At 39.1% G+C, this 17,331-nt stretch overlaps 1 protein-coding gene across 2 annotated transcripts in view; it reads left to right on the top strand.

Annotated features, from left to right (window-relative positions):
- Positions 1-7,725: 7,725 nt before the first annotated feature.
- sema3h (sema domain, immunoglobulin domain (Ig), short basic domain, secreted, (semaphorin) 3H) overlaps positions 7,726-17,331 on the top strand; it is a 28,982-nt gene continuing 19,376 nt past the window's right edge. For both annotated transcript variants that reach the window (XM_056260879.1, XM_056260877.1), the window contains exon 1: positions 7,726-8,244. In XM_056260879.1, the coding sequence (XP_056116854.1) occupies positions 8,148-8,244 (97 nt within the window). In that variant the 5' untranslated portion in view covers positions 7,726-8,147. The remainder of the gene's footprint in view (positions 8,245-17,331) is intronic.

The raw sequence follows: 17,331 nt of genomic DNA, 5'->3' as shown, positions 1-17,331 counted from the left end.
ACTTGAACCGGTGCTGCACAGACCGATGGGTTTATGACATCAAAGTACCGCGAGAGCACTTCAAAAGCATAATGAGTTGTCTACTTTCTATTCGCTCTCGCGGTACTTTGATGTCATTCATGATCGGTCTGTGCAGCGCCGGTTCAAGTCGAACAAGCCTAAAGCCTTGTTTATACTCGACGCGTCCGCAAGAGCGCGAAGTGCGCGCGGCAAAAATGACGTCATTGCGGTGTGGGCGGTCGTGCGCGTTGGGTGCGCAAGACCCCATTTCGCCTGGCGGTGTGCACGGCACTTTTTGTAACATCGCGCGCGGCGCCGCATCCGAAGATGAACGACTTCGAGCCGAATCTGGCCGAACTGGTGCGTCTGTATCAGCATGTTTATGATCCTTCTATACACAGATACATTTGCATTGATGGGCGACCATAAAAGCCTCTCATTTTTTGAATAGGAACACATTTACATTAAGCACCCAGTTTGCACTCTAAAGTAACTGCTTATATTTACAAAATAAGCCTACAATAGCAGAAGTAAGCCCTGCTGATGAAATTAAGGTTTAAACACTCTTCAATAAGGCTTCAGTTGTTTACTAGTTTACATGCAGTGAAAGTACAATAAACCTACTGCATTTATTACTCTTTTTATATGAATCAGAAATTAATAAACTACTAATAAATGGCAAACTACTTCTTCACTGCTGATTCCTGGTGGTTTAGAGGAGAATTACTCCGAGTCGCCCCCTGTCGTTTCACAGAATAGCACAACGGCGAGCGCGTCAAGTATAAACGCCTCGTCCATATGGAGAGGTCCGCGCGCAGTCAGCGGAGACTCGCGCTCGTGCGGACGCGTCGAGTATAAACAAGGCTTAAGAACTTGTGTGTTAGCAGGTAGATTGCAGACATGCACTAAAATCAGAAACTGATCTGCCTTTTATGTTCAAACCGAAGTCGGACAATGTCACAAGAAGAAGTGACAACATGTAGAATGCAACAGGACATTTCTGAATGGTTAGTTGATGAATTTGTGTAGCTGATGTGGAGTTAACTATCTTCTAGTCATTGATTAGCATATTCTTTCATGATAATCTATAAATCACTAGTGTGAGAACTATTGTAAGATGCCTACAGAGTGACATGCTATTGCGTTTGTGTTACGTACTGTATTGCAATAAATGTGAAAAGACAAATGCGACAGCTTCTCAACACTGCTTGCGTGTTCCCGAGGGCGGGGTTTATGTAAATTTTAGGGTTTGTGATGTCACTAACCCGGGAGGGAGCTTGTGTAGTCCCTACCAGCCGTTTGCTGTAGAAAATATCTCCCTTTGCTGTGAACTTTGAGTGTCGTAACTTTGCAGATGTTGTTTATGCTCAAACACACACTAACACACTAACTAAAGTTAGAAAAGTGAAATCATAATCAACCACCCCTTTAATGTTCTCACAATTTCCACACACTACACTGCTCCAGAAGTTGTGGTGGCTGCTGAGGCTAATACAGAAGCGATCATGTAGAGTCCATAGGTGTCAAGTTCCAGATGGACAAAAAGTACAATAGAATAAATCACATTAATAGATTATTGGTGAATAATGACGTTTTGGTGCGTTCCTCGCACAAAGCTCCTGTATAACTTTAAAGTTATATGGACTACATTTATGGTGCTATTTATGGTCATTGTATGTGTTTATTTTATGTAACTTAGTAGTGTAAACATTGTTCAAAATTTGTGTTTCACAGAAGAAAGCCATATTTCAAATGACATGAGGATGAGTGAAGATACTACAGTTTTCAAACTATTCCCTTAAACTCACAGTATTTTGCTTCCAAATCCAGAATTGTTTGATTTCAGTAAAAGTGGAATAGATATTAATGTTGCTTTTTTTTAATGGTGGGATCACCAAACATTGTAAATCTCAGTTCCTGGTGTAAAATCAGGAACTATTTTTCATTTCAGATTTATGGCTGTTTCTTTTACACCGCAACAAAATGTAGATTGGTAACATATCATCATAATAGGATCTGTGTAGAAAAAACTGAGCCTTATGGGGTCATGAAAATGTAATAGGTGACAAGACAATTACTTCACGGGACTGGAATGAAAAAAGTTTTAATGGAGGTGGAAATTCTGCTTTCATTTTGTCAGTGAACAGTATGTTCTGTTTTTACTCTGGTGACTAAGCCTGCACTCCAACTAATGTTGAGAGAGCTTTTGATTCAAAACTTGGTGAAGAGGAGCTGTAATTTATTTTGAGTTGCCACCCACTGGATAATCCAGGATTCAGAAAAGCCTGATGAAATTCTCCAAACCATCTTTACCAATATGGTTAATGATAGTGTAGTGGATAATTATGCATTATAACACAGCTTGCTTTTATTTGACTGAAGGGGAGAAAAAAACATGACTTGTTGAGGAAGGAAGGAAATAGTCATGCAGCCCCCACCCCCAGCGAGAAACACCCAGACTAGGCTGGCTGAAAAACTGAACGCATTGCCATTTTTCTGTCATTCTTGTGAAAGACTTCGCCGTGACGTGGGACTGAGAGAAAAAAGGCCGCCGCCCTTTCGCAATCTCTCTCTCTGTGTGTGTCTCTCCGAGAGCTCCAACCTTCCCCGCGACTGCTGCGTAAGTGCAGCGAGTCTCAGTGAAACGCCGGGGTTTATATATGCGCCTATTTTTAGCCTCAGCGCGTGAAGCTATTTTTAACCAATATGAGCTCATCGCTTCCCTGCACGTCCAATCAGAGCACAGGAGTGAGCACGTGGGCGGGAAGCACAGAAAGAGAGAGAGAGAGAGAGAGAGAGAGAGAGAGAGAGAGAGAGAGAGAGAGAGAGAGAGAGAGAGAGAGAGAGAGAGAGAGAGAGAGAGAGAGAGAGAGAGAGAGAGAGAGAGAGAGAGAGAGAGAGAGAGAGAGAGAGAGAGAGAGAGAGAGAGAGAGAGAGAGAGAGAGAGAGAGAGAGGGAAGAAGAAGAAACGGACAGCTGATGGAAAGCGTGCTGGCAGTACGGGAGCGCGCAATGCCCTGCGCGTTCTCATGGTCGTAAAATTAATTAATACATACAAATTTTATTAAAAAAATAAAATAACAATAATAAAACATTATTAAAGATGCATTATATTTACACATTTGCATAATTTAACCCAGTAAAGCCTGACATATGAAATAAAAGTCCAAAAACGGTGTATTTTTAAATGAACTTATAAACCTTTTTTGTTGTGTATCATATACAGCAAAAAACGAGTACCGCCACCTGAAGGGAGACTTTAGAATTATACTAAAAGGCCTTTTACTTGCTAAAAAATATAAACTTTTGAACATTTTGTCAATTTAGAGGCCTTAGAAATTTGTGTATCAAATATGATACAGTAGGCTTTATAGGGTTAAATAATGACAATTACCATTATAAGATAATCACAATAAAATCAATAATAAATGGCATGGACCATTCAATGTATGCACTATAGTATACAGTACCATGATGAATATGTTCTATGTCTCTGTGGTAGCAAGTGCTGTTTTCTATGAAGTGGTGTGTTGAAGAATCAGCATTAAGATGCCAATAGAATAGAGAAAATTCAGAGGAAGGCAGGGTCTGTCCTGGAGACTAAACTACTCACAGAGGGTGGTGACCGAGGGGAGGATGCTGTCAGTCCAGACTCCAGCAGTGTCCAAACATTTAAACATTATGGATATCCCCTCGCAGTACAATAAGAGCACCTTCTCCTTTACACTTATCATGCCCTGGTGTACAACTGAGACACGGACAATCCTCTCTGCCCACTTAGTCTGTAGGCTACAACTCCCTATAGTGTGAATCATATATTGCCACTTCCCTATATCGCGGTTTATTTATTTATTTTGTTTGTTAGTGTGTGTGTGTGTGTGTGTGTGTGTGTGTGTGTGTGATTATAGGCTACATTATACTGTATTATGTGTACAGGCTACTTTAAATGACATAATGTGGAGATTAATAAAGCAATCAAAGTAACAAAGATATAAACTTTTAACTGTTAAACAGTTAAAGACTAGGTTTATACAATGGCGACACCTGGTGGCCAATCATCATAATTCTACTTGTATTTTGCATTCTATAATTGAAATAGAATTGTATTCGGCCTATTTAACCGCATTCATGCTCGCAACGTTTGATATTGAATTAAATATGGTCGTTTATGCTACTGCATATTCGCGTATTTAGTGGTTTTCTCAAATTATAGATGCTGCTCAATCCAGCTCTATATTGTGAATGTGATGCTGACCCTTTTCCTGTATTCTTACACTAAAACACAACACTATTGTAATGCCATGATCTTTTGGACAGATGCCATAACAGCCTGCACTCTATTCTTTGAAAAACCTTGGGGATACTATGGTAATATGGTAATCATTCAGCAGACGCTCAGGAAAAAGAAGAAAACAATTCTCAGAAGAAAAAGAAACCGGAAAGAGACAAGAAAGAACTTAAAATAGACGTCTTATTTGTAGCAAATGTATTTCAGCCAGCTAGTAGACAAAAATAACATGGATGCAGATAGGCTAACTATAACATTATATGATCAAATATATTGTAAAATGTTCCTCTATTGTGTGTTGCTGCTCTGAAGATGTATCCTGTCAATGTACAAGTAAGAAAGATAAGAAAACAATTTCAACTACATACTTTATTTGGTAAGTAGCCTTTATGAGCAGTATAACTAGGCCTACAGTTAGTCTGTCATTGTCACAAAACAAACTTCGGTATAATGCAAGATCTCTGTGTAATTTGTCCAGGGTTAACACTGCGGCTCCTTTTCTTAAAGTCACCATGAAATCAAAATGGACAATTTTTTAATGGAATATTGCTGTTTATTATAAATGATCAGTGCACATTACATTGTTATTATTTTAATTTTAATTCATGTGCCCCTTTTAATCTTTACTCAGACAAACTTCCCCTCCCACTTGCAACAACATCTCTTTGCCTTGTCAACACTAATACGTTTTCGTTTAAAGGGATACTCCACTTTTTTTGGAAATAGGCTCATTTTACAACTCCCTTTTACTGAGTTTTACTGTTTTTGAATCCATTCAGCCAATCTCCGGTTCTGGCGGTACCACTTTTAGCATAGCTTAGCATACATTGAAGTGGACAAGACCATTAGCATTTCTCAAAAAAAAAAAAGATTTAAAAAGCAATTTTAAATTTTCCTATTTAAAACTTGACTCTTTTGTAGTTACATCGTGCACTAAGACCGATGGAAAATGTAAAGTTGCGATTTTCTAGGCTGATATGGCTAGGAACTATACTCTCATTCCTGCGTAATAATCAAGAAACTTTACTGCCGTACCATGAGTGCAGCAGGCGTAATGATATGACGCAGCGCCTGAAAATAGTTCCCAGCTCGGTAACTTCCAACGTGACAGGGACTAAGTTTGTCATATCATTGCGCCTGCTGCACTCCGACCAAGACAGACAGAGAGAACTAAATACAGACACTAATGAACACTAACGAGGTGAGGACAGGTCACACAGATGGCGATGAACAGGTGTGGAGACACAAGAAATTCTGGGAAGTGAAGTGAAGACGAAGACAGGATGGTGCAGACGACGACTGTGACATTACTCCCCCTCCTGGAAGGCGTGACCTCACGCCGTGGAACCACAGGGGTGGAGGGGCTGATTAGGGCGTGGCAGGAAGCCTCCAGGGCGGAGCTGGCAGATCAGGGGAACAGGGTTGGAGCAGGATGAGCAGGGGGCCATGGCGGAGACGCCCCTTCGGGCGGCCATGGCGGTGAAGACCCTTCTGTGCTGGACGGGACCAGCGGTGAAGGCTCGGCAGGGCTGGGCACAGGCTCGGAAAAAAGGTCAATTAAGTCCTTATCGTCCGGTTTCTGGACGAGGACAGAAACAGGAGACACTGGACAGGCGGTCTCGGTGGAATGAGACTCAGGACGGGTGGTGACGGAGGCTGGTGACAGTGGTTGAGCGGCGATGTTAAAATCAGCCTCACCCACAGTGCAGGCTGAGCCGCTCAACAAAAGCACGTAGTCCAGATAACGAGCGAACGTCCCTAGGATCGCTGCTGCTGGAGCTTGCTGGTGCAGATGATCGTCCAACCCGTACCAAAACAGTCTTTTGGACGTCATCTACCCAGCTTACCCCATCCTAGAGCTCCAGGAACTCTGCGACATATTGCTCTATGTGACGGCCGTCCTGGAAACAGGTCAGAAGACCGTCGGTGGAATTGGCAGAGGTGATGAGTATGCCCATCTTGTCCCGTTGTTTGGTCGGTTCTTCTGTCAGGGGAGGTGTATGCAGAGGAAGACGAGAAGTCGAATTTCCAATAACAATAAACTTTACTTACAATAATAAACTCACAGGGTACAAACAGACAGAAGATAAACACTCTGGTGATAACAACTCATAACATAGACACCTTACATAAACGAGAACCGACCAAGACAGACTTAACAGAGAGAACTAAATACAGACACTAATGAACACTAACGAGGTGAGGACAGATGATGATGACGATAAACAGGTGGGTAATGAGGGAGTGAGTTCAGGTGTGGAGACACAAGGGATTCTGGGAAGTCAAGTGAAGACGAAGACAGGATGGTGCAGACGACGACTGTAACACCTTGTAAGGCGCTTTGGATAAAAGTGTCTTCCAAATGCATAAATGTAAATGACTGAGTGCGACCTCGACGCATCAGTGAATGGTGAGATATTTTTCTATATAAAATTATCCTGTCAGAAGAATTGCGCGATAACTTTATTATTTATTTTTCCTACTGTATCATCTCAGTGAGCTTTTGTGAGGTTTTACGCATAAGGTGAATTGAAAGTTTTCAGGCGTTTTCCAAAAGTTTCTCATCCACACTGAAATGTCGGAAAACGCCTGAAAACGCTAGTGTGGACAGAGAGCGTTTTTAAACGAAAACGCCGTTATCAAATGTATCCGGATTAATGTAGACGTAGCTTCTGATGACTTGTTCACCGACGAGACATATCACATGAGATCACAGCACTAGCAAACGAAAACAATCCGATGATCCAATCAATTCCTTATAGACAAAATCAAGTCCCACCCTATATTTTTTCTTGTTCAAGAAGCCATTTCATTTGGATATAGGTCATAGGGAAGAAAAGACTATCGCAACTTCGGTTTCATGTAGACTTTAATTTTACTTGTAATGAGGGGTGGTGTATTAATCCTGGTTCAGTCGCTAGAGGGCGTCAAATCCACACAGTTGCATTTCTGATGATCTCAGTGATATTCAGTAAAAAACTATGATCCCTCAGAGCTCTCTCTCTCTCTGTATTATAAGTCTGCTAGGGGAGACTTCTTTTTGTTAATTTTTTATGTGACCTGATTTAGCTACCATTAATTCTGATGCTGCTAGATTTAATTGGAGTGTTTCGAGTGTGTGTGTGTGTGTGTGTGTGTGTGTGTGTGTGTGTGTGCATAAACAAGACAGTGAGGGTGAGAGATGAAAAGAGAGAGAACCAACATGAGATTTCAACAGTCGTTAAGCAAATGAATCCTAAGAGAGGGTCACATTCAGCAGCTGTCTTATTCTTTAAAAAAAGATATACACATTAATGGAGGGAGGGAGAGATGGAAAGAGAGAGTGAGAGAGGGGTTGGGCACAATTGGGACAGTTCCCTCCTTCCCAGCAGGGGAGTGTTTGAAAGAAAGGAGTGAATGATAAGAGAGACTGAAGGAGAGAGAGAGAGAGAGAGAGAGAGAGAGAGAGAGAGAGAGAGAGAGAGAGAGAGAGAGAGAGAGAGAGAGAGAGAGAGAGAGAGAGAGATCATAAAGAGTTAAAAGATGCAGAGAGAAGCAGAAGGAAAGACAATAACAGAGTGAACAAAACAGAGAGAACGGAAAAGACAAATAGAAATGCCAGCAATATTATAAACACAGAAGACAGACCAAGAGAGGATTTTGCTGCAACACTGACCTGAGCAGGATCAAATTACACTGCACTGCACTGCACTACACACACACACACACACACACACACACACGAGGTGTTTTATGCTGACATCAGGTAGACACCATTTGTGTGTGTGTTATTTCTGAGCAGAGGACGCAGAGTGTGTGTGTGTGTTTACTCCTTGCTAGAGTCACATAGTGTGTGTGTGTGTGTGTGTGTCAGACAGTCATGAGGATGCTGGCTCTCTTCTGTTTAATTTCACTGGCGGCACCTCTAACGGACGCATGGAGACCATCTAAACCACGACTGCACTTCCAACACTCAGGTGAGGCAACCGACTTTCTATTGACTTTTCAATCTACTAACCTTTACACAAACCTTTCTGCATTTAACATTGCAATCCAGACATTATATGTTCATTTTCAACCACAATATAGATGATATATAATAGATTTCAAATCATTAACAAAGCTTAGGTCATTTAACATATAGTACCACATTACCACATAATTCTGTTGGTCTGGATATTTCATAGTGCAACACTAAGGTGAGACAACAGACTTTCCATTGACTTCTGATGCTTTTCTATTGAGCAGTTGGTATTTTATTTTTTAACTCTTAAAGGGATAGTTCACCCAAAAATGTAAATTCTGTCTTCATTTACTCACCCTCAAGTTGTTCCAAACCTATATGAATTTATCTTTTCTGCTGAACAAAAAAAAAGATATTTTGAAGAATGTCAATAACCAAACAGTTGATGGATCCCATTAACTTCCATAGTGGGGAAAAAAATACTGTTGAAGTCAACGGGGCCCATCATAGGGTCATTCATCATATGCCCTATGCGGCACCACAGTTCCATTATGAATATGTTCTATTGGTCTGGTCTGCTTTTCCCAAAAGCATCGTAAGCTTAAGTTGATCGTAGAACAATTACCACCAATGGTGTCTACGATCAACTTATAGGCTTACGATGCTTTTGGGAAACGCAGCCCTGCATAGTGCAGACAACTGACCTTCTATTGAGCAGTTGGTATTCCCTAACCCAAACACAAACCTCTCTGCATGTAACATTCTAATCCAGACATTATTTGTATGTTCATTAAGCTATTTTCTTTCCACAATGTATATATGATTTTAGGTTTTACTATTCTTGTGGACTCGCATACACAAAAATGTTTAGTCTTTCTTTGCTCCACACACAAACTCTTTCTCTCTTTTTTAACCCATTACCCTAATGCCATCTGTAATCAGCCATGGTTTGACAGGAGTATATCATGTGTGACATTGTGTAGACTAAAACTGTCTGTGCGTTTCTCCATGACCTAGAAAACCCTGCACAGATAGCTATTAATCCGTCACACCTTTCTGCCTATCAGGGACAAACAAAAGTGTATGTGGGACAAAACATTGTGTGTGTGATTTGTGTATAAAGTGTTTGAGTTTAGAAATTTCTTGGAGTAATACATATCCTAATTCATCCGTGTGTCGTGTGTGTGTGTGTGTGTGTGTTTTCTTAATTACCCAATTAGCCTTTCATTCACGCAGACTCTCAAAGGGTATGAACATAAGTGTGTGTTTGTGTTAGGGAACGTCTGGTGGTTGATTATTATACAGCTCATTTTGGCTTGATTTCCCTGATGAGATGATAAATGACAGCTCTTGAGTAGCGCACACATACAAACAACAATTTTGTGGGATTGCATAAGTGAAATCACATATCTAGTAATATATAGTCAGAAAATCCTTCAGTTCAGCAATATAAAATCTATTTTCCATCTGGTCTGTTATGATTGGTCAATTTGCAGTTGATTGGCCTTCAGTAGATGTGATTGATTGAACATGAGCATAAATCAATTAGCTAAGCTCTGGAAGTATGTGTGTGTGTGCATTTGAGTGCTATAATTATGATGTATACTATTTTTCTCAGATCAAGGGTCAAGGTTAGTAGGTCTGACTGACAGAGATTTGAGAAATACCAGAACACAGCAATGTGTGTTCACCAGTTTATTTTAACTGTGTGTTTATGCATGAACCCTGCTGAGCCTTGTGTTCCCCAGTCACAGACCTATAGTCGCACGACTCGCACCTGTTAACATTTCCACCACACACATATAAACATGCCAGCTGGTGGACTGAGCAGTAATAGCTGATAACTCAATTTGCACAAGAAGTATGTTCTGTTTGTTCTTGTCCACCAGTAGCACTATGGGAAAAGATGTGCTCAAGGAAACACACCCTAACTTTCATTCACACTTGCAGTAAAGTGTATGCTTGTGAGCAGGTTTTTTAAAACAAATTTCCCAATTCGATTCCGATTCACAAACTCTTGTTTGGATTCCCATTCAAATTGACTGTAATGAACTCTGTTTGCATCATTGAATCATTTACAGTACTGTAAATCTGCTAGAAACAATCTGTATTAATAAAGGTGACATGACTTGACAAGCTTTCTAATCGATTTAGGTTTCATTGTGATTCATATTTCAGAATATTCATTTATAATGTCCATTTTGCTTAGAAAGGAATCTCTCTCTGCTAATGCTGTAAAGAGCTTGGTTTTATTTATCTTTCATCATCATGTTGTGTTAAACATCTTACTTTTAAAGAACTCAGATGACAAAGCAAAGGGTTGGATCCCATCTCTCATTGTTCACCCTCCTCATTGTTCAGTGAAATCTGAAAGACCTGAAACACAAGAATTTCGATGGGAGCCCTTAGATGTCAGGATCCAAATAAGTAGTTGTTATCAATTAAGGTGCAAAACCCTGTTCTACAGAAATAGTATTATCTATATACTATTTATTAATATTAATATTTTTTGTTATAGTTAAAGTTTTAGTCATTTTGTTATGTTGTTTTATCACATTTAGCCTATTGGCCCTTTCCACAGTAATCAACATCGCAAATAAAGTTTTTAATATTTTAATTAAACAAAATCAATATACATTTATAATGGTATACTTTTTGTTATATTACCTTGGCAGTAAATGACCAAAAAAATTAATAACGCTGGTGCGAGGGACGTGTTTCTAATACAACAACGGCTGAGGGAGTTACCGCAAATTTGGCATCTTTCTCTCTTCTGACTACTGTAATCAATCTTTTGATAATTTTTCCCTCTTTTGGAAAGTCGTGAAAACGCTATCATGGATTTTTTTTCTTTTGCTTTTAGAGAAAATGCAAATACAAAAATTATATTTGCTGTCATCTCCCATTCACTGCAATAGAAGTTTACCCAGCAATGAGGACTTCCACTTCTGAGAACCTGCGAAAAGGGTCCTTTTTTCAGCTTTCATTTACATTTATTAAAGTTTTATTTTAATACTTCAGCTTAAACTTATTTATTTCAGTTGCCAATGTTTGTTTTTGTAAATTTAAGTTTTTCATCTGATATTTATAAATTATTTTATTTTAGCTTTATTTCAATTAACGAAAATTTTAATAGTTATAGTTTTAGTTAACAATAACAATGCAATACGGATTCAAACAGGCAACTCTTTATTAAAAGAACAGACTCAAAAGAAAGAGTCAGTTGTTCATGAATCGGACAACACAGTTGCGTTGTATGGTTGTATGTTAGTTTTTGCGTGCAGTCCGCGATTTAATGGTAGGCCTACAGTCTTTTTATTTTATCACATTGAATACAGACTGTACACTCACATTCACAATTTAGGTAGCCTACCCTTTCATTTCTTTTTGCTGACATCTACAATAGAATATGGCGCTGTAAAAAACACATTAGGCAGACACTGAAAATAGGCATAAAGTAAAATATTGATCTTAGAATTTTAATTGATATCGGGATTGTTCAAAGGAAGATCACGATTAATTGTAAAAACAATTTTTTTAGTTTTGAAATATTGTTGGGTTGGGTTTGTGCTCGTGTGCATCGATGTAGTAGGCATCTATGTTTCTTAGCTGTATCACACGGCACACATTTGTACTAATCGAGTAATCCAACATCAGTCTCCCTCATGACTGAGGTAATCTAAGGTTCAGATATAGCCTACACTTACAGCTTGTGTGTGGTTAAATATACAACACTAGGTCTCTATGTGGCTAAATATACCCTCAGCTGGTCATAGAGTGATGGACAGAAAGGGTTTGTGACTCACTTTGTGTTCATATCTGTGTGTGTGTGTGTGTGTGTGTGTGTGTAAAGGAGTAAAATGACAGTTGTAGTTGTACTAATGGTATAAGACCATCAGAATGTCTCACTGTTTGTCTAATTTAGTTTATGACTAAAAAGGTCACGAGTCAAACTAAGACTAGGGATTTCTAGACCACCTAGTCATGAAAACTCACTTCCTGTTAAACACACAGGAGACAGGTGCACACCATCCCATAATCCACCTGAGTGATTTTAGCACACACATACACACACCCTTGTTGCCACAGCAACTGCCCCCAAGAAAGGGGACAACGAGTAGGACTGGTGCCACTGAGAAAAAGCCAGGAATGTGTGTGAGGTTGCAGGCTGTGACAGATTGTGTGCATGTCCCTCGTGAACAGCTGAATTTTTTTTAGTGTTTGTGTGGGTGAGAGAATATTTTAAAGGAGTGATGAACATGCAAGCCTATAGAAAAACCAACATGATATGTGTGTGTTTGTATGTTATTTTTGAGCGACTCGATTTTTGGTGAAGCCTATTAAGATAAGATATTATCTGACACACTCTTACTGTAAATTCATTTCCCATTATTCTCTGGCATATTTTCAATCTTTTTATCTATTCTATTCATCTCATGGGTTATTTTATCTCTCTGTCTCATCAGCTGTTCAGATTTTTGAACAGGTTATTCTGGCCAAAGGTGAGTCTGTCTGGTCCACATATGTTTATATCATAGACCGTAAAAGAAATGGACACAGCGACCCCATAGACTTCAATGGAGAAAAGTGAAGTCTATTAGAAGCACTCACTTCCTGATTGCCAAGCGTACTGCGCAGGCTCAAACTGAGCTTGATGACGTAGATGTGACGTGAGCAACCTGTACGTCTTCTAGTAGCTGTGCCAAGAGGAATCTGAATCATTCCCTTCCGAATCTCACAGACACGGAGATTGTGAGTATTAGCTGTCCATGAGCTAGCACCAGGAGCAACTTTACAACTCTCTATGGGCTTCTCCCTTGACTTTATGCCTCCACGTCCCCCCGATTGCACGCGAGCTTCTACTTCTGTCTGTACGGTAATTTCTCTACTGTGCGACAGAGAGTCGCGTGTTATGACGCAATCGTTAGCCTATTTTTACAAATACTGCTTCTACGGGGCCATAAAGTAAGATACAAGGTAATGGAGCCTTTTATACATTGTCGTGTTTCTTTAGAAATAAACAATGGACAAATGGAGTCTTTAAACGCCTCAGATGTAAAGTTATTCGCTGTCAAAGTGATGCCAAAATGAATGGGAGTCAATGTTGCTAACAGCAGGTGAAGGCTTGCTAGCCAATGGCGGCCCCCCGGGGAGACTTCAGTTTCCGGCTGGTGGATTACCCCCTTGGTTTATATGAGTTCATTGAATTAAGGAAATGTAATGTTACTCTGGAAGAGAGTTTTAAATGTATTTAAAGGGATAGTTTACCTAGTGCTGGGCAGTATATGGCCAAAAATCTGTATCACAGTATATTATACAAGATTCTGTCAGTTTCACGGTATATCATGTTTTTTTTTTCTTTATATGTTTATAGTGGCTTATTTGACTGTCAGGAGTACATTAAAATGTTATTAAAGTATATTATTAAAGTATTATTAAAAACATTGTATTGTATAACTTTGGTAATCAATTTATAAAGCGAACAATTTAGTTAATCTTTTAAAATGTAATCAAATGAAAATTTAAGTATTCCTTTTTTTTGTTGGCAGGTTTACTGTTTAATACACGTATGAAAACTTGTGTGATATTCCTTAAAAATTATGTTTTAATAAATTGTATTATTATTATTACTTTTAAAAGTGTGTTCTACTGTGCAAAAGTAATATTGTTGTTTCAAAATTCCTTGAATTTGACCAAACTTTTATTTTGGTGTGTTATAAAGAAGACATTTGAGTTTCACTGTGTTTTATTAAACTGTATTATTATTATTATTATTATTATTTCTTGAATAATCTACTGTGCAATAATATATTTCTGTTATAATTTCTTCAAGTTAAACCGAACTTTTATTTTGACGGGTTGTCCTGAAGGCCTTTGAGTGTCTGTGTATATGATATAGGCATAGCGATTGTTTTTCTTTAATAATTTCCATTACACGAGAGTAGATGTTAAAACGTCATGCTGATTTGTACTCGGCTTTCGCCAAGATAAAACTAAGACGTAGCTTTACAGTAACCTACAGTAATGCTGCCCATAGACAGCCACTCTGAAGCGGTCAGAGGCGATTCTAAAATAGTCAAAAAGTCGGGTCAGGACACCGCCCATTGTCAAAATTTCTAAGTCCACCACTCTAGTTCATCCAAAACAAACTAGAAAATAGACTCAAAGTGCTAAATACCGGAATTATCCTTTACACTCCTCGGTTAAAGCAGAGACAGGCAGCTGAAATGAAATGGTAAACTGCTTGTAAAGTGACTCTCAGAGTAGATCTCGAGATTAAGTGCATGTGTTCATGTCCTCATACAGACAGACAGTTGTCAGCGATTTGATTCATTGTAATATTCTTGATCTATGCGTTCAAAAATTCCATGACATTCTGTTTTATATAGTAAATTCCATATTTTGTGACTGGATTCCGTGCGCGCGTTTTCTGCATCGCGGAAATAAGAGTATTCTCTGTATATTCTCTGAGTATCTGTATTTGCCATGTTAAAAAGAGTTGTGTGGATTATTTATTGTTGTGTTAAAACGTTATAACTTATAACGTTTTAACACAACAATAAATAATCCACACAATTTATAACCATTAGTAGGAAGGTTATGCAGTTAAAGGATTAGTTCACCTCAAAATTAAAATTTCCTGATAATTTACTCACCCAAATGCCATCCAAGATGTTCATGTCTTTCTTTCTTCAGTGGAAAAGAAATTAAGTTTTTTGAGGAAAACATTTCAGGATTTTTCTCCACGCAATGGACTTCAAGTTCAAGCGCAACCAACATGTTGAAGTCCAAATCAATGCAGTTTCAAAGGGCTATGAAGTGCTTCAAACGGCTCTGCACGATCCCAGCTGAGGAATAGGGTCTTATCTAGCGAAACGATCGTTCATTTTCTAAAAAACAAACAAACATTTAGATAGCCTACTTTTTAACCACAATTGTTCGTCTTGTGCTGGTCTGGGACGTCATCACGTTGGAAACGTCACGCGGCACGTCATCTATCAGTGTACTCCGGTTCAAAAAGGCAGGGAAGGGCGAAAAATTCCATCTCATTTTCTCCCGTTTTCTCCTCCAACTTCAAAATCGTCTGACATCTTTGTTTTAATTTATTATTATTATTATTTTTTTTTTAAAATTCGTGACGTTTCCAACGTGATGACGTAATGCCCGGCGCGTCGCCGACCAGCACGAGACGAACAAAAAGTATATAAATGTTTTTTTGTTTGTTTTTTAAATGACTGATCGTTTCGCTAGATAAGACCCTGTTCTTCAACTGGGATCGTGCAGAGCCGTTTGAAGCACTTCATAGCCCTTTGAAACTGCATTGATTTGGACTTCAACATGTTGGTAGCGCTTGCAGTCCATTGTGTGGAGAAAAATCTTGAAATGTTTTCTTCAAAAAACTTAATTTATTTTCCACTGAAGAAAGAAAAAGAAATGAAAATCTTGGATGGCATTGGGGTGAGTAAATTATCAGGAAATTTTCAGTTTGAGGTGAACTAATCCTTTAAAGGGGACCTATTATGCCCCTTTTCACAAGATGTAAAATAATGCCGCGTTCCAGGCAACCTGTAACCCGTGTTTTTCCAACCTTATACCCGTGAAAGTGTACTGGAACGGCAGTCAAACCCGTGACTTCCCACCCGTGAACTCGTACTAGATCGATGTACTCCCAGTTACGAGCTCTGACGTCACATAGCCCGTGAAACCAATCAAACCATACAAAACAACAATGGCAGCCCCGGATGCAGTGTTTCTGCAGGCGGTACTGGGTGAGAATACACTTTAGGACAATATAACGCTGCAGTCAAATTAATAATAATTATAATAATAATACACACGATTATGTATTACAATGTTATGTGTCTGAAACAATAAGTATGTATATTGCGCTCAGGTAGTTTGGCGTGACTGGCCTGGAGCGCTACAAAGCCGTGAGTCGTGGTTTGAAGTTGTGATTTACGTGCTCAAAAATCTGCCTGGCATTAGTCTCTGATGTCCCCAGAGTGTGTATGTGAAGTTTTAGCTCAAAATACCCCACAGATAATTTTTTACAGCATGTTTAAATCGTCATTTTTGGGGGCTGAGAAAAACACACTGTTTTAGATGCTTTGATGCTCCTTTAAATGCTAATGAGCTGCTGGTTCACAGCACAGGGGGCGGAGCCTAACCAGCTCGCGCTCAGTGAACAATCTCAACTCACGGAAAGATGATAATATCAAAACAGAAACTCACAGTAACGGTGTTCATTTCGAGAATATATGATGTATGGAGTTGGAACAGGTATAGTTTAGTTTAATTACGGTTATAACCTATGTGTCATTGATTGTAGCCACTATTATCAAGCCTGCTGTAGGACTATGTCTGAATGATTAACGTTACAGAAAATATACTGATGAGTTTAATAAAGTTTATTGTATGTCACACAAAAGAATAAGCGTCAGTTTTACTCCAGAAAATCACTGTAAGAGCTGAGTAAACACAGTATAAGAAGTGCGTAGGTACATAAACACATTTCGGTAGAGTTGAGGGAGCATTTTTCAAAGACAAAATGAACCCACCTCGTCTTCAGCGGGTGGCTCAGATTTCAGGAGTAAATAGAGAGAGCTATGTGAATGAATACATCCAGCCACAACACCTTCAACGTTTGGGAGACATTTGCTGCGTCCCAATTCGCCTACTTTTACTACGCCCTAAAAGTATGTACTCTTTTTGTGAAGAAAAAGTACATACTTTTGAGTGTGTAGCAAAAGAATAGGCAAGCTTTGGGACATACTACTTCGTCATCTTTAACGGACAGATCTGTCGCGTGCATCCTATCACCGTAAACTGCCCTGTCAATCATCTCGTCACAGTTAAAATCCTCCATTCAATCTATTATATAACTTCTTACCATTTCGGAGAGAATTGTTGTCGCACGTTCATCTGCCAGTCATGGATCTTTCATGCGGAGACTCTCCTCATGTGTTTGGAATTTGAATATAAGGCATTTAAAAGTTAATGGCTAAACGTATCTTTGCAAAAGTTCACAATGCTGCTGCAGATGCAATATAATGTGGACAACATTGCATAAATACATTTTCGTCAGGTTAGATACTGATAA

This window comes from Rhinichthys klamathensis, unplaced genomic scaffold (assembly GCF_029890125.1).
Source record: "Rhinichthys klamathensis goyatoka isolate OS25496 unplaced genomic scaffold, OSU_Roscu_1.1 h1tg000180l_1, whole genome shotgun sequence".
Taxonomy (NCBI): domain Eukaryota; kingdom Metazoa; phylum Chordata; class Actinopteri; order Cypriniformes; family Leuciscidae; genus Rhinichthys; species Rhinichthys klamathensis.
This window is presented reverse-complemented; position numbering and strand designations above follow the sequence as displayed.